Raw genomic sequence first — 27222 nt, 5'->3', positions numbered from 1 at the left:
TAGCCGAGGGAATCCACAAGACCCCTGACAAGCGCCTTGCCGGGGACGACCGCAACGCCATGGCAAGACCCTTGTCGGGCCCCCGGCAAGGCCCTTTCCGAGGACATCAGCGGGGCCACAGCCAGGCCCGCGTCGACCAAGACTCCACCGCCGTTCGCATGCAGCTGCTAGCCCGACCAGCTGGGCAGGCACCTGCGTGGCAACATGCGGCTCCCAGGCCAAGTCAGCAAGCACCTGCGTGGTGGCATGCAGATCTTCGTGAAGACCCTACCACCGCGCCACCTCAGCTGCCTGCCTGCCTACATGGCACCACATGCATCGCTGGCCTGGGCGCGTGTCGAAGCAAGGCGAGGCGGCGATGGACGGGACGGGCCTCGTTCCCATCCCCGATAAAGCTAAGGGACACCTAAGCGATGCATTAAATGCGTCTTGTCCTGTAATACGGACGATAAGCTCGCAACACTGTAGACCTTTCCACCTCCTGTGTGCCACTGTGGCAACCCCTATTGCCTATAAAAGGAGGCCCGAGGCAACCAGGAGAGGGATTCGGCTCTTTTGGGCAAGTTACACCCCGTAGCTAGCTCAAGAACACAAGAACACTCAATCCATCCACCAAAGCAGGACTAGGGTATTATGCATCCTCGTGGCTCGAACCTGGGTAAACGATCTGTGTGCTTCCTGTTAGACCTGCTCTTCTCACGACCCCGCGCCCGCCAACCGTAGAAGGGATTCCAGTGATCCCATAGGTGTCGTTTCCACCGACAACCATAATGTGAGTTACAAAGAAACTATATTAGTTTGTGCTGCATTATGCTCCAAAACCTCCAAGATCATTGTCCTTCCGTGGTTAATCATCAGAGACAACACCATTTGACCCAATCAGTTTCCTATTGATCAGCAGTGCCCTGCCAAGTTTGATGTCGTAAACTTCAGAGCTTAGTTACCATTTAACCATAGCACCCCAGATCAAGCCATGGCGTCATAAATGCTCCATCTTGGACCATTTACCTGCCTCTTGTGACCTCCCTGTACCTTGTTCCATGGTGACCGCGTAGCTGGCATGCCCATTTACGCGTTCTGTGCCCAGTGGCCGCGTCCAGGCGTCGTTTGCGCTTTGGCCTCTCCTCCCCTCGTCGTCTTCGCACATGTGAGCATGTCTAGCGTCTTCACCTCGTCGTCGCCATTCCCCTGGACCCCTCTCCCCCTCCGGCAGCTTCCTCACTGACGCAAGCCACCGCGTGCCCACGGGCGAACAGTGGCGGGTTGGCTCTGTTCATCGTCGTCATCATCCTCTCCGTGCTCCGTTGGCCTCCTCTGCCCCGTGAGACCCTCCACTGCTCCTCCTCCGTCGCCTACCGTCGAGCTCGCGTGCGTGCACACGCGTCCGCGGTGATGCCAGCGCGACACCACCCTACTCCAGCTATATAAAGCCACCTGGTGTCGTTTCCCTTCATCATCGACCTCGACTCGCTCCTCTAGTCCTCCCTAGTGCCTTGCCCGAGCCTCGGAGCCTCTTCTCTCTGTCCATTGCCGCCACGGCCACCGGACTCCTCTGGCTAAATCCACTCGAGCCCAAGCCCATCCCCTTCTTCTGCGACCACCAGAACTCCGGCAGACCTCCCCCAGCCCTCGCCCGACCGCCAGAGGCCCGCAGCCCTCTGCCCAAGTATGGTCGTAGCCATCGTCCATCGCGGTGGCTGCTCCGCTCAACTCCGAGCTCCTCGGCGGCTGCGCCACCTAGGGACGGAACCGTCTCGTCCTCCTGAACACGACGGTAGGCCGGGCATCGCCAATGGTGGCCTGTGTCACCGGCAGTCGTCGTTGGGAGCCGCCCCTCTCCTCTGCCTGGTGCGGGCGAGAGGAGGGAGATGACGCCGCCCCTACCAGCTGGCCAGGCGGGCCCCACCACCATGAGCGACCCCACCTGACAGCCACCCAGCCTGTTGACTTGGACACGGTGATGTGGGTTAGTGAAAGCGCATTCGCGCGGGTATGTTTTCTGGTTCTGAAGACGCATTTCAGTGCGGTTTAGGCCAGAAATGCGCTTTCCTATTCTGGAAAGCGTATTTGGCTAAATGTGTTTTCTCTTTTTCCAGTCAGGGACTTATTTGTGGGTTAATATTTGCAGAAAAGTCCCTAGCAGAAAACACCTCATATCTTTTTACCCATAACTCCAAATGAGGTGAATCCAAAGCCCACTTCTTCGTCTCATCGAGCCCGTTCTGTTGGTATCATTTTCACCATGTGTTAACATTCTAAAAATGACCATTTTGCCCTTGCGCTTAATCAGCCCCTCCGAGAGAGAACGTTTTCCGGCGATTCATTCCGCGAGCTTCTCGCACTTTCTCCCCGTGATTTCTTCCACCCCAAGCAAGCCACACCCTCCATTTGCATGATTGCAATGCAGTGACATGGTTTAAATTATTTAAACTTATTTAAAATATTGCTTTAGCTACATGTGATCTTATTCATGGCATTTCTCGGAATATTATTTTGATCTTGCTGTTGCCATGATATTTGCTTGGAGTTCTAGGACTTATATTTTGAAGATTATGTGGATGACATGTTGCCTATGGATTCTTAGTGGCTATTATGATTATTTTTCATGGTGGTTGTGGATATGATATTTCGGAGTATTACTTTGGATGTCATGTTGCCTTTGGATTATTAGTGGCTAGTATTATGTTCAGGATGCTAGTTGATATTATGTTTTGGAGTATGATTTCGGAGATGATGTTTACATGTGGATGTTAGCTGGATAGCTTGTTCTTGATATTTGAGAAGTAGTAGTATCGTTCTTGGATTCATCATGATAGTAGTGTTATGATATCCTCGGAGTATCTTGGTATGATGTTATGATGCTTGGATTATTTTTTTGATATGCTATGACTTGGATTATAGGTTGATAGATGGTATCGGAGTATCAGTTAGCACAGCTATATTTTTGGGGTTAAATTCCGTCATTAAGTTGGTCAGGTGGAACTGAATCGGGCTTTTCCAGTGCAACCACATTTGCCTTTATGGGAAGGCCCTAATGCGATGCAATTGTCATGCCTCTCGCCAGTGCCTCCAACGAGGGAAGGTTATGCGCGGGCGCTACCCTGATCAGGTAGGACGGCATAAGCCTGGTGTGCCCGTTGTTGTGATTGGTATACCTTTGTCCCCGTTTGGGACCATTTTTGTTTTGCCACGACGGTGGCCGTTGGTACCTTTGGTAGGCACGGGGCCACCCAGGACTGAACCCAAAGGGGGTGTTGGTCGGAGTGGCTGGGAGAGTGTCATGGCAGTAGATTGGTTTTTTCGGAATGTTGTTGGTCCACCCGAATGGGAGTGTGAGGCCATGGATTCCGTGGTGTGGGTAAAGTGCGCTACCTCTGCAGTGTGTGTGTGTGTGTTGAATCTATCGATAGCCGCGTCCCCAGTCATGGGCATGGGTTCGTACTAGGTCACACCGTTCGATCAACACTCACATGACGGAATGACTTATAGGTGATTTATATGTTGATATATTGAGCAGTACAGTTTGGCAGGATGTTGCTGATGATGTTGGGATGATCTTGAGGATGATCATTCAGTTTGTGATGTGGTCACGAGGTGATCATGTGGATGTTCCGTTTGTGATCCGTGAATATCACTGTTTGATTTTGATCACGAGGTGATCGAAATGGTATATTGCTTGGCCGGTTAGTCAAGAATGAGATGGTTGTTGGAGAATTGAGATGTTGGTTTATCAGTATGATAGTAGTTTCATACCATGCTTAGTAGTTGCTTCATCATAGTAGTTGTTAATTTAATTAACCTGTTTAATGTTATGTGATTGTCTTGCCTTGATGTTTATGGTTGTTGTGATCTTGCAAGTACATTCAACGTACTGACCTTGCGTGTCACGTCAGATTGCAGGTGATGTCATGATTGCTTGATTGCTTGTCGAGGTTGCCGTGCGTGCGAGCTAGATTGTGTCCCAGCAAGAGTCCCTGAAAAGTGGAGTTCACCACCTTCGTCGTTGTTCTGCTGCTAGAAGTATTCCACTGGTACGAGTTGTTCCGCTGCCAGCATAGAGCAAGTGTAGTATCGCAGGCGAAGTGTCGCCGTGCTGATGTTCTTCTTTGTAACATCGGACTCGTGTATTTATTATCCTTTGTAATAAGAGCTGATTTGTTCTATGTCAAGCAGTGCCGTATTCCAGAGACTTCTCCTCGATCTCTGGGCTGGAATACGGGGTGTTCCGGTTTCTCTGAGCTGGTTGCCACAAACCATCTAGTGTTGCTTCTGAAATTAAATTGAAAAGTGCATGTTTACTTGCCACAAAATCTGATATTGATGAGCTAGATTTCAGCAAATCTGTTTGCTATGCTTTTGTGTCCAAAGAGGCATTATTTTCATTCGAAGACATGCCTTCCTCTTTGCCCCCTGCTGTCACTAACATTTTGTAGGAGTTCACTGACGTCTTTCCACAAGACGTGCCACCGGGATTACCACCTATTCGTGGGATTGAGCATCAAATTGACTTAATTCCCGGTGCATCGCTACCCTACCGTGCACTATACCGTACCAATCCAGAGGAGACGAAGAAGATTATTCGTCAAGTACAGGAGCTGCTCGACAAAGGTTATATACGCGAATCTCTTAGTCCTTGTGTTGTTCCTATTATACTAGTGCCAAAAAAGGATGGTACGTCGTGTATGTGTGTTGATTGTAGAGGCATTAATAATATTACTATTCGTTATCGTCATCCTATTCCTAGGCTAAATGATATGCTTGATGAATTCAGTGCCTCTACAATATTCTCCAAAGTTGATTTGCATAGTGGATACCATCAAATTTGTATGAAATTGGGAGATGAATGGAAAAGAGCATTTAAAACTAAGTTTGGTTTATATGAGTGGTTAGTCATGCCTATTGGGTTAACTAATGCACCTAGTAATTTCATGAGACTAATGAACGAAGTTTTACGTGCTTTCATTGGACGATTTGTGGTAGTCTATTTTTATGATATACTGATTTACAGCAAATCTTTGGAAGAACATTTGGAACATTTGCATGCTATTTTTATTGCTCTACGTGATGCACGTTTGTTTGATAACCTTGGGAAGTGCACCTTTTGCACCGACCGAGTATATTTTCTTTTCTATGTTGTTACTCCACAGGGAATTGAAGGTGATAAAGCCAAGATTGAAGCATTGAGAGTTGGCCGCAGCCCAAAACGATCACACAAGTGAGGAGTTTTCTTGGACTCGCTGGTTTCTATAGGCGTTTTGTGAGAGATTTTAGCACCATTGTTGCACCTCGCAATGAGCTTACAAAGAAGGATGTGCCTTTTGTTTGCGGTACCACACAGGAAGAAGCCTTCACGGTATTGAAAGATAAGTTGACACATGCTCCTTTACTCCAACTTCCTGATTTTAATAAGACTTTTGAGCTTGAATGTGATGCTAGTGGAATTGGATTAGGAGGTGTGTTATTACAAGATGGCAAACCTGTTGCATACTTTTTTGAGAAGTTGAGTGGGCCTAGTCTGAACTATTCTACTTATGATAAAGAACTATATGCTCTTGTTCGGACCTTAGAAACATGGCAACATTATTTATGGGCCAAAGAATTTGTTATACATTCTGATCATGAATCTTTGAAACATATTAAAAGTCAAGCAAAACAGAACCGTAGACATGCTAAATGGGTTGAATTCAATGAGACTTTCCCTTATGTCATTAAACACAAGAAGTGTAAAGAAAATGTTATGCTGATGCATTGTCTCGTCGTTATACTATGCTTTCACAACTTGACTTTAAAATATATGGTTTGGAGACCATCAAAGATCAATATGTGCATGATGCTGAATTTAAAGATGTATTGCAGAATTGTAAAGAAGGTAGAACATGGAACAAGTTCGTTGTTAATGATGGATTTGTGTTTCATGCTAACAAGCTATGCATTCCAGCTAGCTCCGTTCATCTTTTGTTGTTGCAGGAGGCGCATGGAGGAGGATTAATGGGGCACTTTGGCATGAAGAAGACGGAGGATATAGTTGCTACACATTTCTTTTGGCCAAAGATGAGACGGGACGTTGAGCGTTTTGTTGCTCGCTACAATACATGTCAAAAAGCTAAGTCACGACTAAATCCTCATGGTTTATATATGCCTCTGCCTGTACCTAGTGTTCCTTGGGAGGATATATCTATGGACTTTATTTAGGTTTACCTCGAACAAAGAAGGGGAGGCATAGCATATTTGTTGTCGTGGATAGGTTCTCGAAAATGGCACACTTTATACCATGTCATAAAAGCGATGATGTTGTTAATGTTGCTGATTTGTTCTTTCATGAAATTATTTGCTTGCATGGTGTGCCAAATACTATTGTTTCAAATCATGACACTAAATTTCTTAGCCACTTTTGGAGATGTTTATGGTCTAAGTTGGGGACTAAACTGTTTTTTAGTACTACTTATTACCCCCAAACTGATGGATAAACTGAAGTAATCAATAGAACATTGTCTACTATGCTTAGGGCTGTTTTTAAGAATAATAAGAAATTGTGGGAAGAATGCTTGCCTCATATTGAATTTGCTTATAATCGTTCGTTGCATTCTACTACTAAAATGTGCCCTTTTGAAATTTTGTATGGTTTCCTACCTCATGCACTATTGATTTGTTGCCTCTTCCATCTTCGGAGAAGGTTAATTTTGATGCTAAACAACGTGCAAAATTGATCTTAAAATGCATGAGTTAACTAAGGAAACATTGAGCGTATAAATGCTAAATATAAACTTGCTGGAGATCAGAGTAGAAAACATATTGTGTTTGCACCTGGAGATGTTGTTTGGTTACATTTGCGTAAGGATAGATTTCCTGATTTGCACAAATCAAAGCTAATGCCACATGCTGATGGTCCTTTTAAGGTGTTAGAGAAAATAAATGATAATTCATATAAACTTGAGCTACCTGCAGATTTTAGGGTTAGTCCCACTTTTAACATTGCAGATTTGAAGCCTTATTTGTGTGAGGAAGATGAGCTTCCGTCGAGGATGACTTCATTTCAAGAAGGGGAGGATGATGAGGACATCAATCCATTGTTACACCCAGAGCGCCTGCTACTATGCATACTGGACCGATTACTAGAGCTCGCGCATGCCAATTAAATTACCACGTACTTTGATTTCTTGGTAATGATTCTAATGTTCATGAGAATATGATGCTGCCTAAATTGTATACATTTGTTTTGCTTACAAATGAAGGGCCTAGCTTGGAGAAGGATGAACATTGGAGCAAGAACAAGCATGGAGTTGATGGCATGCGCAAGGGAAACAAGAATGGAGTTTCAAGTGATGATTTCAGGACTTTGAAGACACCATAATGAGTGCACGAAGCCTTGGACGAAATATACAAGATGCCACTTCATAATTTCATCCAGAGGCTATTCTAGGTGCTACATCACCTTATTATTGGGCCAGGCCCATGTAATTTTGAAATACTTAAGTACAGGTTGTTTTTAGAGTCCGTATGTGTGGTGAAACAAGAGCTAGGGTTGGTTTCAGAGCCCTCCTCCAAGGGCCACGAAATTCCCCCTCTTCCTCCATATATACAACCCTTAGGGCGTCGTTTAGACTTTGGGTTTTGTTTAGATTAAAGTTCTTCATAGCTGCAACTTTGCGTACTTCGTTTGTGTTCAACGACCAGACAAAGACGTCACAGAACCCCACCTTGATCAATAAATCTTTCATCTTATATTTGCAATATCCAGATTGCAATCTTAGTTTCTTGCTTGTTCTTCGTTTGCTCGCAGGAAACAGACCCTCGTGGTCAGCTAGATCGTGTTCCGGCGTGGTCAATAACCCCTCAGAAGTTGGTTTAGCGATTGCTAAGGCGCGACTTCTCGCACATTCGTAGTCGAATCGTCAAGGTCGACTCCCACAGAAAACGATAGCCACCATCTCATCGAAACATTGGGACACCTTCGCCTCTATCAGCAAGGTTACCAAACAAACGTGCATCATGTAGAGCATAAAAACAACGCGTAAATGTTCCAAATGATCCTCCAAATATCTGCTATAAATCAGTATATCATCAAAATAGACTACCATAAATCGTCCAATGAGAGCACATAAAACTTCGTTCATTAATCTCATGAAAGTACTAGGTGCATTAGTTAACCCAAAAGGCATGACTAACCACTCATATAATCCAAACTTAGTTTTAAATGTTGTTTTCCATTCATCATCCAAATTCATACAAATTTGATTGTATCCACAACGCAAATCAATTTTTGGAGAATATTGTAGAGCCACTCAATTTATCAAGCATATCATCTAGCCTAGGAATAGGATGACGATAACGAATAATAATATTATTAATGCCTCTATAATTAACACACATACACGACGTACCATCCTTTTTTGGCACTAGTATAATAGGAACAGCACAAGGACTAAGAGATTCGCGTATATAACCATTGTCGAGCAACTCCTGTACTTGACGCATAATCTTCTTCATCTCCTCTAGATTGGTACGGTATGGTACACGGTTGGGTAGTGATGCACCGGGAATTAAGTCAATCTGATGCTCAATCCCTCAAATAGGTGGTAATCCGGTGGCACGTCTTGTGGAAAGACGTCAGCAAACTCCTACAAAATGTTAGTGACAGCAGGAGGCAAAGAGGAAGGCACATCCTCGAATGAAAATAATGCCTCTTTGCACACAAAAGCATAGCAAACATATTTGCTGCAATCTAGACCATCAATATCAGATTTGGTGGCAAGTAAACATCCACTTTTCAATTTAATTACAGAAGCAATACTAGAGGCGAGGGTGTCCCGATGTTTCGATGAGATAGCTATCATTTTCTATGGGAATCGACCTTGACGATCCGACTACGAACGTGCGAGACGCTGCGCCTTAGCAATCGCTAAACCAACTTCCGAGGGGTTATTGACCACGCCGGAGCACGATCAACCAGACCACGAGGGTCTATTTCCTGCAAGCAAACGAAGAACCAACAAGAAACTGAGATTGCAATATGGATATTGCGAATATAAGATGAAAGCTTTATTGGTCAAGGTGGGGTATTGTGATGTCTTGGTTTGGTCGTTGAACACAAACGATGAGAGCGAAGTTGCAGCTATGGCAAACTTTTAATCTAAACAAAACCCGAAGTCTAAACGGTGTGCTAAGGGCTGTATATATGGAGGAAGAGGGGGGATTTCGTGGCCCTTGGAGGAGGGATCAAAACCAACCCTATCTTTGTTTCCCCACACATACGGACTCTAAAAACAACCTATACTCAAGTATTTCCAAATTACATGGGCCTGGCCCAATAATAAGGCGACGCAACACATATAATAGCCTCTGGACGAAATTTAGGAAGTGGCATCTTGTATATTTCGTCCAAACCTTCATGCACTAATTATGGTGGCTTCAAAGTCCTAAAATCATCACTTGAAACTTCCTTCTTGTTCCACTTGCGCATGCCATCATGTCCATGCTTGAACTTGCTCCAAGGTTCATCTTTCTTGTCCAAGCTAGGCCCTTCATTTGTAAGCAAAACAAATGTATCCAATTTAGGCAGCTTCATATTCTCATGAACATTAGAATCTTTACCAAGAAACGAAAGTACCTTGTAATTCAATTGGCGTGCGCGAGCTCTAGTAATTGGTCCAGTATGTATAGCAGCAGGGGATGTGGGTGTAACAATGGTATTGACGTCCTCATCAATAGTGGTGATGGCAGAGAACAAAATAAGTGGCAACGGAATATGGCAAAGAAGTGGATGATAGTGTTTGCGGATGCGGCGTGAACGAAACGTGACTAGAACTTGAAACTCTAAAAGGCTAGACACTAAAACCAGCAAATCGACACACAATGTAACCGAAAAATCAACAATGCAATAACTAAGTGGTAATGGCAAAAAGGCTCAGACTGTCTGGGAAACGAATAAACTAATCTAACTTTTTTGTGGCTTTTTCTAGGACTCTAGGTATGGAGAACACATGCAATCTAGACTATGAAAAACTTGGAAGTCTCACCGAGCAGCCTTAAAACTGCTACCACTTGATAGAGGCGAGGAACCCGATCTTTCGATGAGATGATAACTATCGATTTTGTGGAGACGACTTTGACGATCCGACTACAAACGTGCACGATGTTGCGCCTTAGCAATCGCTAAACCAACTCCGAGAGGTTATCGAACACGCCGGAGCATGATCAACCGGACCACGAAGATCTATTCGTGCAAGCAATAAAAGAATAAGCAAGAATATGATTAAGCAATCTGAATATTGCGAATATGGATGAAGTATTGATGAAAGTGGGGTTTCATAAGCGGTCTTGGTCTGGTCGTTGGACACAAAAGAAGTGCATGAAGTTGCAACGATGGCTAACTTTTAACTAAATAAAACCCCAGTCTAAATGATGCCTTAAGGGCTATATTTATAGGGGAAAAGAGAGGGGACTTCGTCCACCCTTATCAATGTGGGACTAAAATACCTCCCGATTCGTTTCCCCTATAATATGGACTCTAAAAACAGCCTATGAAGTAGTATTTCAAAATTTCATGGGCCTGGACCAAAAATAAGGTGGCGCAACACCAATAATAAGCTATGGACGAAATTTATAAAAGGCCATCTTGTATATTTCGTCCATCTTCTTGTATGTCATCATGCTGGCTTCAAAGTGCGGAAATCTCCACTACAAACTCCATTCTTGTTCTCTTCGCACGCGCCTTCGTCTTCATGCTTGATCATGCTCTAATGTCCATCCTTCTTGTCCATGCTAGGCCCTTCAATTCTAAGCAACAAAAATGTATCGAAGTTAGGCAGCATCATATTCTCATGAACTTTAGAAACATTACCAAGAAACGAAAGTACCTGATAATATAACTGGCATGCGCGATCTATACTAATCGATCCAATAGGTATAGTAGTAGGGGTTGTGGGTGTAACGATGGGCTCCATGTCCTCATCAGAAAATGACCCGAGGCGACAATTAATTTGGTTAGCTATGCAGTGTGACTCCCCATCGAGTACCCGAGCACCATAACTTCACTCTTGGAGAAGTTTATTGTCAATCTCGACATTTCCTGGAAATAGAGGAGGAGGAACTTCAGATGTTGAATGTCCTCATTCGAGCCTTCTACCATCAGGATCGTGTCATCTGCATACTGAAGGTGGGTGAGTCCCCCACCCGAAATGAGATGGGGACAGACACCCCGGATGTGTTCGGCTGTTTTAGCTAAGTCTAGAATGGCCGCAAGCACGTCGACCACAAGGTTAAATAAAAATGGGGACAAGGGGTCCCCCTGTCGCACCCCTTGCGATGTGTGGAAATATGGGCCCACCTCTCCATTGATGTTAATCGTCGTGCGTCAGCTAGAGACTAATTGCATGACATGCGTGATCCAGTGGCGACTGAAGCCCCGCTTCTCCAACACTTCTCGGAGGAATGACCAATGTACTATGTCATATGCTTTATGGAAGTCAATCTTAAAGAAAACCGCACAAAGGCATTTCCTCTTGACTCATGGATGACCTCATGGAGTACAAGTATCCAGTCCAAGATAAACTGGCCCTTAATAAACGCTATCTGGTTAGGGTGGAATATCCGAGGAGCAAGCAGGGCTGCCCTAGTAGCATACCCTTCGGCAAGAATCCGAAAGATCACATTGATAACCGTGATCGGTTAGAATTGCAGGATGTCAGCAGTCCCCTGTACTTTTGGGATTAGGGAGATAATCTTGTAGTTCAGGCGTGATATGTCCAATGTGCCTCTCACAATTTTGAGGAACAGCGCCATGACATCCCCTTCATGGTAGGCCAAAACAGTTGAAAAAAGCGGACCAACAAACCATCTGGGCCTGGAGCCGAAGCGAGGTTCATTGATTTTATGAAAGTCTTGACCTCCGCTTCCTCGAAAGGACCTAGAAGGGCATTATTCTCGTCAGGGGACACCCATTGGTGGTCGGACCAAATATTATCTGCTAGGGCAATGCCCCTGTAGGATGTTCGGCGAATAATGCCCTGTAGAAACTGTCCATATGACACTGGAGTTCATCCGGGTCTTTGAGCATCCTATCACCATCGCACAAGAGGGGGATGGTGCATCCCTACGGCGGCCATTAGCAATCGCCTGGAAGTAGGCCGTGTTAGCATCGCCAAAGAGTATCCAGTTCATGGATCCCCGTTGTCGCCAGTAGGCCTCTTCCTTGGTATAAATGTCTATCAGAGTGTCCTCGAGGCTATAACCTAAGCGTCCATTCATCCGGGGATAGACCAATGCCATCGGTAGGCAAGTCTAGAGCCTGGATTTCCGCAAGGAGGATGCCCTTCTGGACCTTGAGGTCATGGCCCACATTGGTACCCCAACCGTTCACGAATTGCCAGGAGCGTTTGTCAAGGTGGTGCCATTCATCCATGACTGACATACAACGATGCGGTTCGGCTCGGGCCGCCACCCAATGCTCCTTCACTGTAGACATAAAACCCGGTTGGCGAAGCCAGAAGGTTTCAAACCGGAAGCGAGACAGTTTCCTAGGACGATCATCCTGCGATGAGAGTAGGAGGGAACATGATTGCAGCCAATCCGCGTGATGGCCTGTAGGGTGGCCAGTGGAAAGCACAGTTCCCACTCTAGGGACATGAACACCCAATCTTGGACACTTATGGTGGGGGCAACCTGTCTATTGGTCTAGGTAAATCTCGCACCCACTTTGTATAGCTCCCGGAGGCCAAGGTCTGCAAATCCAATCATTGAACCGCTGCATACCCGATATACAACACGGGAGGATCCGCCTAGTTGTGTCCCTGCTGCTATGCCGGACTGCCAATAGGCCACCCGACCTTTCCCGTGGGGCACCTGATGGAGAGTGTCGCATCATGCATGGCCATGCAGCCACTGTTGGGGTGTACAACTGGATGCTCCAGTTTGGCCGGCATGTCCACCTGACGGACGCCTGCGATGCAGTCTATCTGTTTTCTTTTTCTTTTTTTGTCTATCTACAGACTACACCTCCATGTTGCTCAGTTAGCACATCTTCAAGGCGGACCCGAAAACGTCCTGCAATCGTCCGGACCACACTGTTCCACGGAAGCCATCCAACGCCGACCTGTGTCCGTCCGCGGGGTGGTCCGACTACTATTTCCCCTGCAAACCGGAGACAAAAGTGGGGGAGGTCTGCGGGAGTCCGGACAGCTCCCAAGCCCGCTTTTGGCTGCCCTAGCCCACCAAAAAAGCCCTTCCCTTCCCACGCGCGTTCCCGCCAGGCGCCAGCTACCCGCATTAATGCCGCTATAGAGCATCGCTCCACATTGAAGACGGTTTATGGCGGGTACAATCTCTCATAGCCTCCGCCATTGAAGCAGTGCGTCGGTCGAGGGCGCCGCCCACTATATGCCCTGCTGAACACGCCTCCTTGCCGCATTCACACGCCTCCATTAACCCCACATGGAAGCCAAGAAACCTACTCCGGCCACATTTTCGTTCAGTAGCGGGCCGACATTAAACGCAACACTGACTAAGCTCCTCCCGTCCGCCCAATATTTAAAACGAGGGAAGACGCTGGGCAAGAACCACACCCCTCCGCCACTCCCCCAATCTCCTCCTTCACCACTCTTCAGATGGCTTACGAAGAGTAGTTCTACGACATAGAAGCCGGCCGGGTGGCCCGCCGAGCCCGCCAGATACGAGCGAGGCAGCTCGCTGCTCTTACCCCTCCTCCCCCGCCTCACCCGGTGGAGCAAGTTGTCGGCCCAAGCCGTTGTGTGGTTCAGAAACTCTTCACTCCAGGCCCACTCGACGGGGAGTGGCGAGTTGATCCACGCTGGCACGGTGAGGAGCACGGCAGCACGAGCATCATCGCTGTTGTCAACTACCGCACCTCCCGTGCGTATGATGGCGCCTCTCGTGCATGCGACCGCACCTCCCGTGCCTGCGACTGCGCCATGCAGGCAGAGGCAGAAACCGGGTGCGCGGGGAGCAACGAGTCGGTGGCCGGCGCCTCTGTTTCGTCCACCATCATCGAGGAGAAGTAGAACGTGGGAGTCCGCCACCGCTTGGGTCCCATGAAGGCCACCGCCTAGGCGGCACCGGCACACACAACTGATGTCTTGCCTGTTTCTTCTCTTTTGAGGACTTCTGTCGATCCCACATGGGCTTCACGGAAGTGGAGGCATAGCCTTCCCCTCCCGCTGAAGCATCAGCCGAGGGTTCCACTCTGATGAGCTATTGGAAAGTGAGTCGTCCTTTGTGCTGAAGAATATACCTCCGGGGCTCCCGGTAGTATGGTGATCGGGCTGCCGGACATGAGGAAGACAAAAGGATCCGCGGACGACAATTTAGATTAGGTATTAATTATACCTTCAGAGTCGGACTAGCACCGTTGATGTAAATGTACTGAAATGCGTCATGTTTATATGAAAATTTGGCTTTTTTATATGAAATCCGTCATGTTTATGTGAAACCTGGTCGTGTTTGCATGAATTTATTTTGGTTGGTTTGAGCTGTTGTGAAAATGTATGCGGCCAGCATTGGTGGTTGCCTCCCGCATACGTGTCCGCGGACTGGTCCCCCTATCCGCGAACGGGCACGAGAAGTTTTTTACGGGTTGCCCTTGGAGATACCCTTACATCTAGCATCTTCTTCCGCATTTGCACGGTAGTAGAAGGCGGGGATGGAATGCCGCCGTTTCATGGAGACGAATGACTGTCATTTAGGGCGATTTGGGGGTGACGTGGCCTCACCACAGGCCAGGAAAATCAGCTAGTGAGGCCTCCTATTCCTATAAATAGGTCGTAGTGACAAAAATATGTGGCTTCCCCTGAAACCTCGCACCATCTTAACCCCATTTACCCTAGCCGTCAACGACGACACCTCCCGCTACATGGCCCGCAGTTTAAGTGTGTCCATAGACTCCTATGATATTTCCCGTTTACATGCATCCACAAAGCTCGAACATCCCTTCCTACCTCCGCGTCTCCTTCAAATCTAGAATTTCTACAGGACCCTCTCTCTTTTGGCTAGCTAGTTAGATATCTTTCAGGATGGTAGACCACATGGAGCTCTCTGTGGAGAGCGGCGGCGGTGGCAGGCCCCCGCCTACGCCCCAGATCAGCCTTGTGGGACTGTTCCTCGCGTGCATGGTCGCCGGCGGTGTGCAGTACGGCTGGGCGCTGCAACTCTCCCTCCTCACCCCTTACGTCCAGGTATTTAAACGTGTGTGTACTCGGGCGTGTTTTTCTCCAAGAGTGTGTATTGTTGTTGTGAAAATAAGCAATCTTTTAAATGTAAATATTTTGTACCGGGGTTTCTATGATGGTTATTGTGTTATCCTATTTGAGAGTGTTGAGTTTGTTTTTTTCGGGCTGTTGAGTTTTCTTATTCATTTTTTAGGGGAGAAAACAGAGAGGAAACTAGGTGATACCCAGTGCGTGGCTGCGGGGATCAGTTGCAATATATTTAATAATATTTGGTTGCATGAAACAATTTTTTTTGATCAATAATATGTTAGCTGAAATTGATAATATACTTTAATATGCCTAGTCCATATTTTTTATCGAATATAACTAACAAAATTAAAAGGTAGAAAATTAACCAACATTTCATGCATAGTTGCATGCTAGGGTGGGACTTACCGGAAAAGGCTTTCGCCCCGCTTTATATATAAAGCAAAGATCCACATCATCCAATACAAACGCACGCCAACACCACACACATCCAAGGCAGGATACAAAAGCACTGAGCGCAGCAACACCATCCCTAGCACACTACCACGAAGAGATTAAGCCGCATATAACGAACCGTGGACTCCAAGGCGGTGCCTTCAGGAAGGATACGACACCGGAGCGCTGCCACCGCCCGATCCAAGGATCAGAGTTTCCCCCGGAGCCGCACGATGGGCGGTGAGAGCCGCGACGACGCCTTCAAGAAGGGAACGAGTTTCGCCGTCGCCGGTCAGTCCGAAGAAAGAGCAGGTTTTCACCCCGGCCAACACTCACCGCCGCCGAACGCTACACCCCGGCAACCACGCCGCCCACACGGCCATGGTCACCGGGCAGCGCCAAGACACGAGCTTTGCCCAAGAGCACCGTGCACCGCCACCAGGGCCGCCGCCCAGGCATCCAAGACCTTGACACCACCGCACCGGAGACCCGCCGCTACCCCAACCAAAGAGACGAGCAAAAAAGGATCCGACTTTGCACCGTTGATGTAAATGTACTGAAATGCGTCATGTTTATATGAAAATTTGGCTTTTTTATATGAAATCCGTCATGTTTATGTGAAACCTGGTCGTGTTTGCATGAATTTATTTTGGTTGGTTTGAGCTGTTGTGAAAATGTATACGGCTAGCATTGGTGGTTGCCTCCCGCATACCTGTCCGCGGACTGGTCCCCCTATCCACGAACGGGCGCGAGAGGTTTTTTTGCGGGTTGCCCTTGGAGATACCCTTACATCTAGCATCTTCTACCGCATTTGCGCGATGGTAGAAGGCGGGGATGGAATGCCGCCGTTTCATGGAGATGAATGACTGTCGTTTAGGGCGATTTGGGGGTGACGTGGCCTCACCAGAGGCCAGGAAAATCAGCTAGTGAGGCCTCCTATTCCTATAAATAGGTCGTAGTGACAAAAATATGGGGCTTCCCCTGCAACCTCGCACCATCTTAACCCCATTTACCCCAGCCGTCAACGACGACACCTCCCGCTACATGGCCTGCGGTTTAAGTGTGTCCATAGACTCCTATGATATTTCCCGTTTACATGCATCCACAAAGCTCGAACATCCCTCCTATGATAGTTGCATGCTGGGGTGGGACTTTTCCCGTGCATTGTTGCGTGTTGAGATGGGATGGTTGCATGTTGAGACAAATATGTTAGTGGGATCACATATTTAGTTATGCTAGATAATAGTTCTGTATATTCTTACCATATATGGATCGTAGGGGGCCTAGTAGGACACTTTAATGGATTGATTTGTTGCTGAAAAAATAGAAAATAAAAAGAGATGATTGGAAGACTTGCATGTGTTTAATGATGTGACGGGTCTACAGACCATGCAATTGATATCATCAAAATTGCACCGAGTCAACTCATCTCATGAATTAGCTATCGAAACATATCAATTTCACAGATATGCCATCGGTTTAGCGACATGCCCCCCATCTCAACGCCGCCACATATAACATTTACACGTAATCTGAGTCTAGAATCAACTAGCATTGCTGCGATACCACTATTGTGGTACAAGGTAGGCTATGCTAGTGCAAAAATATTCCACCCCGCACCACCTGTGATCATGATGTAGGTACGGTCTCACACGATTACCATTTGATATGTTAACCCATAATGGAAGTAAAGTTGACAATGGTCGTTTATGTAGTTGTAGCCATATGTCTCCTCCCCTTCAGTCGTTGATCAATTCTTGTTTGACCATGATGGGTGCAATGCCTCCGAGGTGTATCCACCTATAAATGAATGGCTCAAATATGAACTAATAGTTTTCATGTCGCAAGCCTCGGAAGGAGACCATTGTGCTGGTTGGAGGGTTCCTCCTAACCTTGAGTGCATCCCTAAACTGGTTATTCCACTTGTGACCAAAATTAATGCACTCCTCCTTATATGACTTCCCCCGAAGGGATCAACAATTACGATCATGCAGGCTACAATTCTTGTAATGTATTTGACCTTATCCAAAGGGATTATGAATCCATATGTGTGTGACCCCACGAGTTCATGAGGACATGTCATTGGAAGTGACCCTAGTAACTCTTACTCAACCTGGTAGTTGAGTAACTCCTTACTCACATGAATCAGTTGCTTCTCTGGCGCCAAGTTCATAAACTAGAACTTGGCCAACTAGAACTAATCTAATAACTGGCCGCGACCTCTAGCAAGACATGCTAGTTCCTAATTTCCATGAAGTCATTTTGACGAACCTCTCAATATGTCATATACAAAATATTCTTGAGTCACAACATATTTTGTTGAACACAATGCAGTCGCATGTCATCTTTGTTGGGTGGCTGCAACCTCTCTTGTCGACCTATGAACTAATCCATGGTGAGGGTAACTCTTAACCTTAACCGTATGGTAATGCAATCCTTGATCAGATATGTCAAGAGGACCCGAATAAATCTCACCAATTCAGAAGGGAAAGGTCATGCCTTAATCGACCATGCCTTGCAATGTGCTTCACAACATACCGAGAAGATACCTTTATAACTACCTAGTAAAGGAGTAGTGTTTGGCAACCCCTAATCAAGTCGATCGTCTTCCGAAGGATCATGAGACAACGTTTACTTTGAGGACATGTCATATACATTTAGCTCGAAACTAATAAATGATAAACAACTCGACGCATCTTGAAAATGTAAATTCTAGCTATAAGTTCCCAACTCAAGCTACATCCATGAGAACGCCACAGAGCAATCCCTTCAAGAACTTGATAGCCATCCATGAGGCGCGACATGTGAATTGGGTTTGAACATATTGCAACTCTGTCTGAGTGTAGCCATAAATTGATAGACATAGTAGTCTATGGTGGTACTCCCCTTCTGTTGGGGAACGTAGTAATTTCAAAAAAATTCCTACGCACACGCAAGATCATGGTGATGCATAGCAACGAGAGGGGAGAGTGTTGTCCACGTACCCTCGAAGACCGAAAGCGGAAGCGTTAGCACAACGCGGTTGATGTAGTCGTACGTCTTCACGATCCGACCGATCAAGTACCGAACGCACGGCATCTCCGAGTTCAGCACACGTTCATCCCGATGACGTCCCTCGAACTCCGATCCAGCCGAGTGTTGAGGGAGAGTTGTTGGGAATCGTAGCATAATTTTAAAATTTTCCTACGCTCACCAAGATGCATCTATGGAGTCTACTAGCAACGAGGGAAGGGAGTGCATCTACATACCGTTGTAGATCGCGAGCGGAAGCGTTCCAATGAACGTGGATGACGGAGTCGTACTCGCCGTGATCCAAATCACCGATGACCGAGTGCCGAACGTACGGCACCTCCGCGTTCAACACACGTACGGTGCAGCGACGTCTCCTCCTTTCTTGATCCAGCAAGGGGGGAGGAGAGGTTGATGGAGATCCAACAGCACGACGGCGTGGTGGTGGATGTAGCGGCTCTCCGGCAGGGCTTCGCCGAGCTTCTGCGCGAGAGAGAGAGGTGTTGCAGGGGAGGAGGGAGGCGCCAAAGGCTGTAGTGTGCTGCCCTCCCTCCCCCCCCTTTATATAGGCCCCCAAGGGGGGTGCGCAGCCCTAGGAGATGGGATCTCCAAGGGGGGGGGCGGCGGCCAAGGGGGGAAGGGGTTGCCTTGCCCCCCAAGGCAAGGGGGAACTCCCCCCCTAGGGTTCCCAACCCTAGGCGCATGGGGGGAGGCCCAAGGGGCGCCCCAGCCCACTAGGGGCTGGTTCCCCTCCACTTTCAGCCCACGGGGCCCTCCGGGACAGGTGGCCCCACCCGGTGGACCCCCGGGACCCTTCCGGTGGTCCCGGTACAATACCGATAACCCCCGAAACTTTCCCGGTGGCCAAAACTGGACTTCCTATATATAATTCTTCACCTCCGGACCATTCCGGAACCTCTCGTGACGTCCGGGATCTCATCCGGGACTCCGAACAACTTTCGGGTTTCCGCATACATATATCTCTACAACCCTAGCGTCACCGGACCTTAAGTGTGTAGACCCTACGGGTTCGGGAGACATGCAGACATGACCGAGACGCCTCTCCGGTCAATAACCAACAGCGGGATCTGGATACCCATGTTGGCTCCCACATGTTCCACGATGATATCATCGGGTGAACCACGGTGTCGAGGATTCAATCAATCCGTATGCAATTCCCTTTGTCAATCGGTATGTTACTTGCCCGAGATTCGATCGTCGGTATCCCAATACCTTGTTCAATCTCGTTACCGGCAAGTCTCTTTACTCGTACCGCAATGCATGATCCCGTGACTAACGCCTTAGTCACATTGAGCTCATTATGATGATGCATTACCGAGTGGGCCCAGAGATACCTCTCCGTTACACGGAGTGACAAATCCCAGTCTCGATCCGTGCCAACCCAACAGACACTTTCGGAGATACCCGTAATGCACCTTTATAGTCACCCAGTTACGTTGTGACGTTTGGCACACCCAAAGCACTCCTACGGTATCCGGGAGTTGCACGATCTCATGGTCTAAGGAAAAGATACTTGACATTGGAAAAGCTCTAGCAAACGAAACTACACGATCTTTTATGCTATGCTTAAGTTGGGTCTTGTCCATCACATCATTCTCCTAATGATGTGATCCCGTTATCAATGACATCCTATGTCCATAGTCAGGAAACCATGACTATCTGTTGATCAACGAGCTAGTCAACTAGAGGCTTACTAGGGACAGGTTGTGGTCTATGTATTCACACATGTATTACGATTTCCGGACAATACAATTATAGCATGAATAATAGACTATTATCATGAACACAGAAATATAATAATAACCATTTATTATTGCCTCTAGGGCATATTTCCAACAGTCTCCCACTTGCACTAGAGTCAATAATCTAGTTACATTGTGATGAATCGAACACCCATTGCGTCCTGGTGTTGATCATGTTTTGCCCTAGGGAGAGGTTTAGTCAACGGATCTGCTACATTCAGGTCCGTGTGTACTTTACAAATATCTATGTCTCCATTTTGAACACTTTCACGAATGGAGTTGAAGCGACGCTTGATATGCCTGGTCTTCCTGTGAAACCTGGGCTCCTTCGCAAGGGCAATAGCTCCAGTGTTGTCACAGAAGAGAGTCATCGGGCCCGACGCATTGGGAATCACCCCTAGGTCGGTAATGAACTCCTTCATCCAGACTGCTTCCTGTGCTGCCTCCGAGGCTGCCATGTATTCCGCTTCACATGTAGATCCCGCCACGACGCTTTGCTTGCAACTGCACCAGCTTACTGCTCCTCTATTCAAAATATACACGTATCCGGTCTGTGACTTCGAGTCATCCGGATCTGTGTCGAAGCTAGCGTCGACGTAACCCTTTACGACGAGCTCTTCGTCACCTCCATAAACGAGAAACATATCCTTAGTCCTCTTCAGGTACTTCAGGATATTCTTGACCGCTGTCCAGTGTTCCTTGCCGGGATTACTTTGGTACCTTCCTACCAAACTTACGGCAAGGTTTACATCAGGTCTGGTACACAGCATGGCATACATAATAGACCCTATGGCCGAGGCATAGGGGATGACACTCATCTCTTCTATATCTTCTGCCGTGGTCGGGCATTGAGCCGTGCTCAATTGCACACCTTGCAATACAGGCAAGAACCCCTTCTTGGACTGATCCATACTGAACTTCTTCAATATCTTGTCAAGGTATGTACTCTGTGAAAGACCAATGAGGCGTCTTGATCTATCTCTATAGATCTTGATGCCTAATATATAAGCAGCTTCTCCAAGGTCCTTCATTGAAAAACACTTATTCAAATAGGCCTTTATACTTTCCAAGAATTCTATATCATTTCCCATCAATAATATGTCATCCACATATAATATGAGAAATGCTACAGAGCTCCCACTCACTTTCTTGTAAACACAGGCTTCTCCATAAGTCTGTGTAAACCCAAACGCTTTGATCATCTCATCAAAGCGAATGTTCCAACTCCGAGATGCTTGCACCAGCCCATAGATTGAGCGCTGGAGCTTGCATACTTTGTTAGCATTCTTAGGATCGACAAAACCTTCCGGCTGCATCATATACAACTCTTCCTTAAGGAAGCCGTTAAGGAATGCCGTTTTGACGTCCATCTGCCATATCTCATAATCATAGTATGCGGCAATTGCTAACATGATTCGGACGGACTTCAGCTTCGCTACGGGTGAGAAAGTCTCATCGTAGTCAACCCCTTGAACTTGTCGATAACCCTTAGCGACAAGTCGAGCTTTGTAGATGGTCACATTACCATCTGCGTCCGTCTTCTTCTTAAAGATCCATTTGTTTTCTATGGCTCGCCGCTCATCGGGCAAGTCAGTCAAAGTCCATACTTTGTTTTCATACATGGATTCTATCTCGGATTTCATGGCTTCTAGCCATTTGTCGGAATCCGGGCCCGCCATCGCTTCTTCATAGTTCGAAGGTTCACCGTTGTCTAACAACATGATTTCCAGGACAGGGTTGCCGTACCACTCTGGTGCGGAACGTGTCCTTGTGGACCTACGAAGTTCAGTAACTTGATCTGAAGCTTCATGATCATCATCATTAACTTCCTCCCCAGTCGGTGTAGGCACCACAGGAACATTTTCCCGCGCTGCGCTACTTTCCGGTTCGGAAGGGGTGACTATCACCTCATCAAGTTCCACTTTCCTCCCACTCAATTCTTTCGAGAGAAACTCCTTCTCTAGAAAGGACCCGTTCTTGGCAACGAAGATCTTGCCTTCGGATCTGAGGTAGAAGGTATACCCAATAGTTTCCTTAGGGTATCCTATGAAGACGCATTTTTCCGATTTGGGTTCGAGCTTTTCAGGTTGAAGTTTCTTGACATAAGCATCGCATCCCCAAACTTTTAGAAACGACAGCTTAGGTTTCTTCCCAAACCATAATTCATACGGTGTCGTCTCAACGGATTTAGACGGTGCCCTATTTAAAGTGAATGCGGCAGTCTCTAAAGCATAACCCCAAAATGAGAGCGGTAAATCGGTAAGAGACATCATAGATCGCACCATATCCAATAGAGTGCGATTACGACGTTCGGACACACCATTTCTCTGAGGTGTTCCAGGCGGCGTGAGTTGTGAAACTATTCCACATTTCCTTAAGTGTGTACCAAATTCGTGACTTAAATATTCTCCACCACGATCTGATCGTAAGAATTTTATTTTCCTGTCACGTTGATTCTCGACTTCACTCTGAAATTCCTTGAACTTTTCAAAGGTTTCAGACTTGTGTTTCATTAGGTAGACATACCCATATCTACTTAAATCATCAGTGAGAGTGAGAACATAACGATATCCTCCGCGAGCCTCAACACTCATTGGACCGCACACATCGGTATGTATGATTTCCAATAAGTTGGTTGCTCGCTCCATTGTTCCGGAGAACGGAGTCTTGGTCATCTTACCCATGAGGCATGGTTCGCACGTGTCAAATGATTCGTAATCAAGAGACTCCAAAAGTCCATCTGCATGGAGCTTCTTCATGCGCTTGACACCAATGTGACCAAGGCGGCAGTGCCACAAGTATGTGGGACTATCGTTATCAACTTTACATCTTTTGGTATTCACACTATGAACATGTGTAACATCACGTTCGAGATTCATCAAAAATAAACCATTGACCAGCGGGGCATGACCATAAAACATATCTCTCAAATAAATAGAACAACCATTATTCTCAGATTTAAATGAGTAGCCATCTCGAATTAAACGAGATCCAGATACAATGTTCATGCTCAAAGCTGGCACTAAATAACAATTATTGAGGTTTATAACTAATCCCGTGGGTAGATGCAGAGGTAGCGTGCCGACGGCGATCACATCGACCTTGGAACCATTCCCGACGCGCATCGTCACCTCGTCTTTTGCCAGTCTCCGTTTATTCCGTAGTTCCTGATTTGAGTTACAAATATGAGCAACCGCACCGGTATCAAATACCCAGGAGCTACTACGAGTACTGGTAAGGTACACATCAATTACTTGTATATCACATATACCTTGGGTGTTGCCGGCCTTCTTCTTGTCCGCTAAATATTTGGGGCAGTTCCGCTTCCAGTGACCACTTCCCTTGCAATAAAAGCACTCAGTCTCGGGCTTGGGTCCATTCTTTGACTTCTTCCCGGTAACTGGTTTACCGGGCGCGGCAACTCCCTTGCCGTCCTTCTTGAAGTTCTTCTTACCCTTGCCCTTCTTGAACTTAGTGGTTTTATTCACCATCAACACTTGATGTTCTTTTCTGATCTCCCCTTCCGCTGATTTTAGCATTGAATATACCTCGGGAATGGTCTTTTCCATCCCCTGCATATTGTAGTTCATCACAAAGCTCTTGTAGCTTGGTGGAAGCGACTGGAGGATTCTGTCAATGACCGCGTCATCCGGGAGATTAACTCCCAGCTGAGACAAGCGGTTGTGCAACCCAGACATTCTGAGTATGTGCTCACTAACAGAACTGTTCTCCTCCATTTTACAGCTGAAGAACTTGTCGGAGACATCATATCTCTCGACCCGGGCATGAGCTTGAAAAACCAGTTTCAGCTCCTCGAACATCTCATATGCTCCATGTTTCTCAAAACGCTTTTGGAGACCCGGTTCTAAGCTGTAAAGCATGCCGCACTGAACGAGGGAGTAATCATCAGCACGCTGCTGCCAAGCGTTCATAACGTCTTGGTTCTCAGGGATTGGTGCTTCACCTAGCGGTGCTTCTAAGACATAATCTTTCTTGGCAACTATGAGGATGAGCCTCAGGTTCCGGACCCAGTCCGTATAGTTGCTGCCATCATCTTTCAGCTTGGTTTTCTCTAGGAACGCGTTGAAATTGAGGACAACGTGGGCCATTTGATCTACAATACATAGTGTAAAGATTTTAGACTAAGTTCATGATAATTAAGTTCATATAATCAAATTATTTAATGAACTCCCACTCAGACAGACATCCCTCTAGTCATCTAAGTGAAACATGATCCGAGCTCAACTAGGCCGTGTCCGATCATCACGTGAGACGGACTAGTCAAGATCGGTGAACATCTCCATGTTGATCGTATCTTCTATACGACTCATGCTCGACCTTTCGGTCCTCCGTGTTCCGAGGCCATGTCTGTACATGCTAGGCTCGTCAAGTCAACCTAAGTGTATTGCGTGTGTTCCGAGGCCATGTCTGTACATGCTAGGCTCGTCAACACCCGTTGTATTCGAACGTAAGAATCTATCACACCCGATCATCACGTGGTGCTTCGAAACGACGAACCTTCGCAACGGTGCACAGTTAGGGTGAACACTTTCTTGAAATTATTATAAGGGATCATCCTACTTGCTACCGTCGTTCTAAGCAAATAAGATGCAAAAACATGATAAACATCACATGCAATCAAATAGTGACATGATATGGCCAATATCATCATGCTCCTTTGATCTCCATCTTCGGGGCACCATGATCATCTTCGTCACCGGCATGACACCATGATCTCCATCATCATGATCTCCATCATTGTGTCTTCATGAAGTCGTCACGCCAACGATTACTTCTACTTCTATGGCTAACGCGTTTAGCAACAAAGTAAAGTAAATTACATGGCGTTATTCAATGACACGCAGGTCATGCAAAATAATAAAGACAACTCCTATGGCTCCTGCCGGTTGTCATACTCATCGACATGCAAGTCGTGATTCCTATTACAAGAATATGATCAATCTCATACATCACATATATCATTCATCACATCTTCTGGCCATATCATATCACATATATCACTTGCTGCAAAAACAAGTTAGACGTCCTCTAATTGTTGTTGCAAGTTTTTACGTGGTTTGTAGGTTTCTAGCAAGAACGTTTCTTACCTACGTATGACCACAACGTGATTTGCCAATTTCTATTTACCCTTCATAAGGACCCTTTTCATCGAATCCGTTCCGACTAAAGTAGGAGAGACAGACACCCGCTAGCCACCTTATGCAACTAGTGCATGTCAGTCGGTGGAACCTGTCTCACGTAAGCGTACGTGTAAGGTCGGTCCGGGCCGCTTCATCCTACAATGCCGCCGAAACAAGAAACGACTAGTAGCGGCAAGAAGAATTGGCAACATCAACGCCCACAACTTCTTTGTGTTCTACTCGTGCATAGTAACTACGCATAGGCCTGGCTCATGATGCCACTGTTGGGAATCGTAGCATAATTTTAAAATTTTCCTACGCTCACCAAGATGCATCTATGGAGTCTACTAGCAACGAGGGGAAGGGAGTGCATCTACATACCGTTGTAGATCGCGAGCGGAAGCGTTCCAATGAACGTGGATGACGGAGTCGTACTCGCCGTGATCCAAATCACCGATGACCGAGTGCCGAACGTACGGCACCTCCGCGTTCAACACACGTACGGTGCAGCGACGTCTCCTCCTTTCTTGATCCAGCAAGGGGGGAGGAGAGGTTGATGGAGATCCAACAGCACGACGGCGTGGTGGTGGATGTAGCGGCTCTCCGGCAGGGCTTCGCCGAGCTTCTGCGCGAGAGAGAGAGGTGTTGCAGGGGAGGAGGGAGGCGCCAAAGGCTGTAGTGTGCTGCCCTCCCTCCCCCCCTTTATATAGGCCCCCAAGGGGGGTGCGCAGCCCTAGGAGATGGGATCTCCAAGGGGGGGGCGGCGGCCAAGGGGGGAAGGGGTTGCCTTGCCCCCCAAGGCAAGGGGGAACTCCCCCCCCTAGGGTTCCCAACCCTAGGCGCATGGGGGGAGGCCCAAGGAGGCGCCCCAGCCCACTAGGGGCTGGTTCCCCTCCACTTTCAGCCCACGGGGCCCTCCGGGACAGGTGGCCCCACCCGGTGGACCCCCGGGACCCTTCCGGTGGTCCCGGTACAATACCGATAACCCCCGAAACTTTCCCGGTGGCCAAAACTGGACTTCCTATATATAATTCTTCACCTCCGGACCATTCCGGAACCTCTCGTGACGTCCGGGATCTCATCCGGGACTCCGAACAACTTTCGGGTTTCCGCATACATATATCTCTACAACCCTAGCGTCACCGGACCTTAAGTGTGTAGACCCTACGGGTTCGGGAGACATGCAGACATGACCGAGACGCCTCTCCGGTCAATAACCAACAGCGGGATCTGGATACCCATGTTGGCTCCCACATGTTCCACGATGATATCATCGGGTGAACCACGGTGTCGAGGATTCAATCAATCCGTATGCAATTCCCTTTGTCAATCGGTATGTTACTTGCCCGAGATTCGATCGTCGGTATCCCAATACCTTGTTCAATCTCGTTACCGGCAAGTCTCTTTACTCGTACCGCAATGCATGATCCCGTGACCAACGCCTTAGTCACATTGAGCTCATTATGATGATGCATTACCGAGTGGGCCCAGAGATACCTCTCCGTCACACGGAGTGACAAATCCCAGTCTCGATCCGTGCCAACCCAACAGACACTTTCGGAGATACCCGTAATGCACCTTTATAGTCACCCAGTTACGTTGTGACGTTTGGCACACCCAAAGCACTCCTACGGTATCCGGGAGTTGCACGATCTCATGGTCTAAGGA

General features: G+C 47.2%; 1 protein-coding gene across 2 annotated transcripts in view; it reads left to right on the top strand.

The window, feature by feature from the left end:
* Window positions 1–14846: 14846 nt before the first annotated feature.
* Window positions 14847–27222, top strand: part of LOC123180885 (sucrose transport protein SUT3) — a 44047-nt gene continuing 31671 nt past the window's right edge. The window contains exon 1 of one of the 2 annotated variants that reach the window (XM_044593066.1): window positions 14847–15185. In XM_044593066.1, the coding sequence (XP_044449001.1) occupies window positions 15024–15185 (162 nt within the window). In that variant the 5' untranslated portion in view covers window positions 14847–15023. The remainder of the gene's footprint in view (window positions 15186–27222) is intronic. The other variant, XM_044593067.1, reaches the window with a different exon arrangement.

Source organism: Triticum aestivum, chromosome 1D (genome assembly GCF_018294505.1).
Source record: "Triticum aestivum cultivar Chinese Spring chromosome 1D, IWGSC CS RefSeq v2.1, whole genome shotgun sequence".
NCBI lineage: Eukaryota > Viridiplantae > Streptophyta > Magnoliopsida > Poales > Poaceae > Triticum > Triticum aestivum.
The sequence above is the reverse complement of the archived record's forward strand: the minus strand, read 5'-3'. Positions and strand labels throughout refer to the sequence as shown.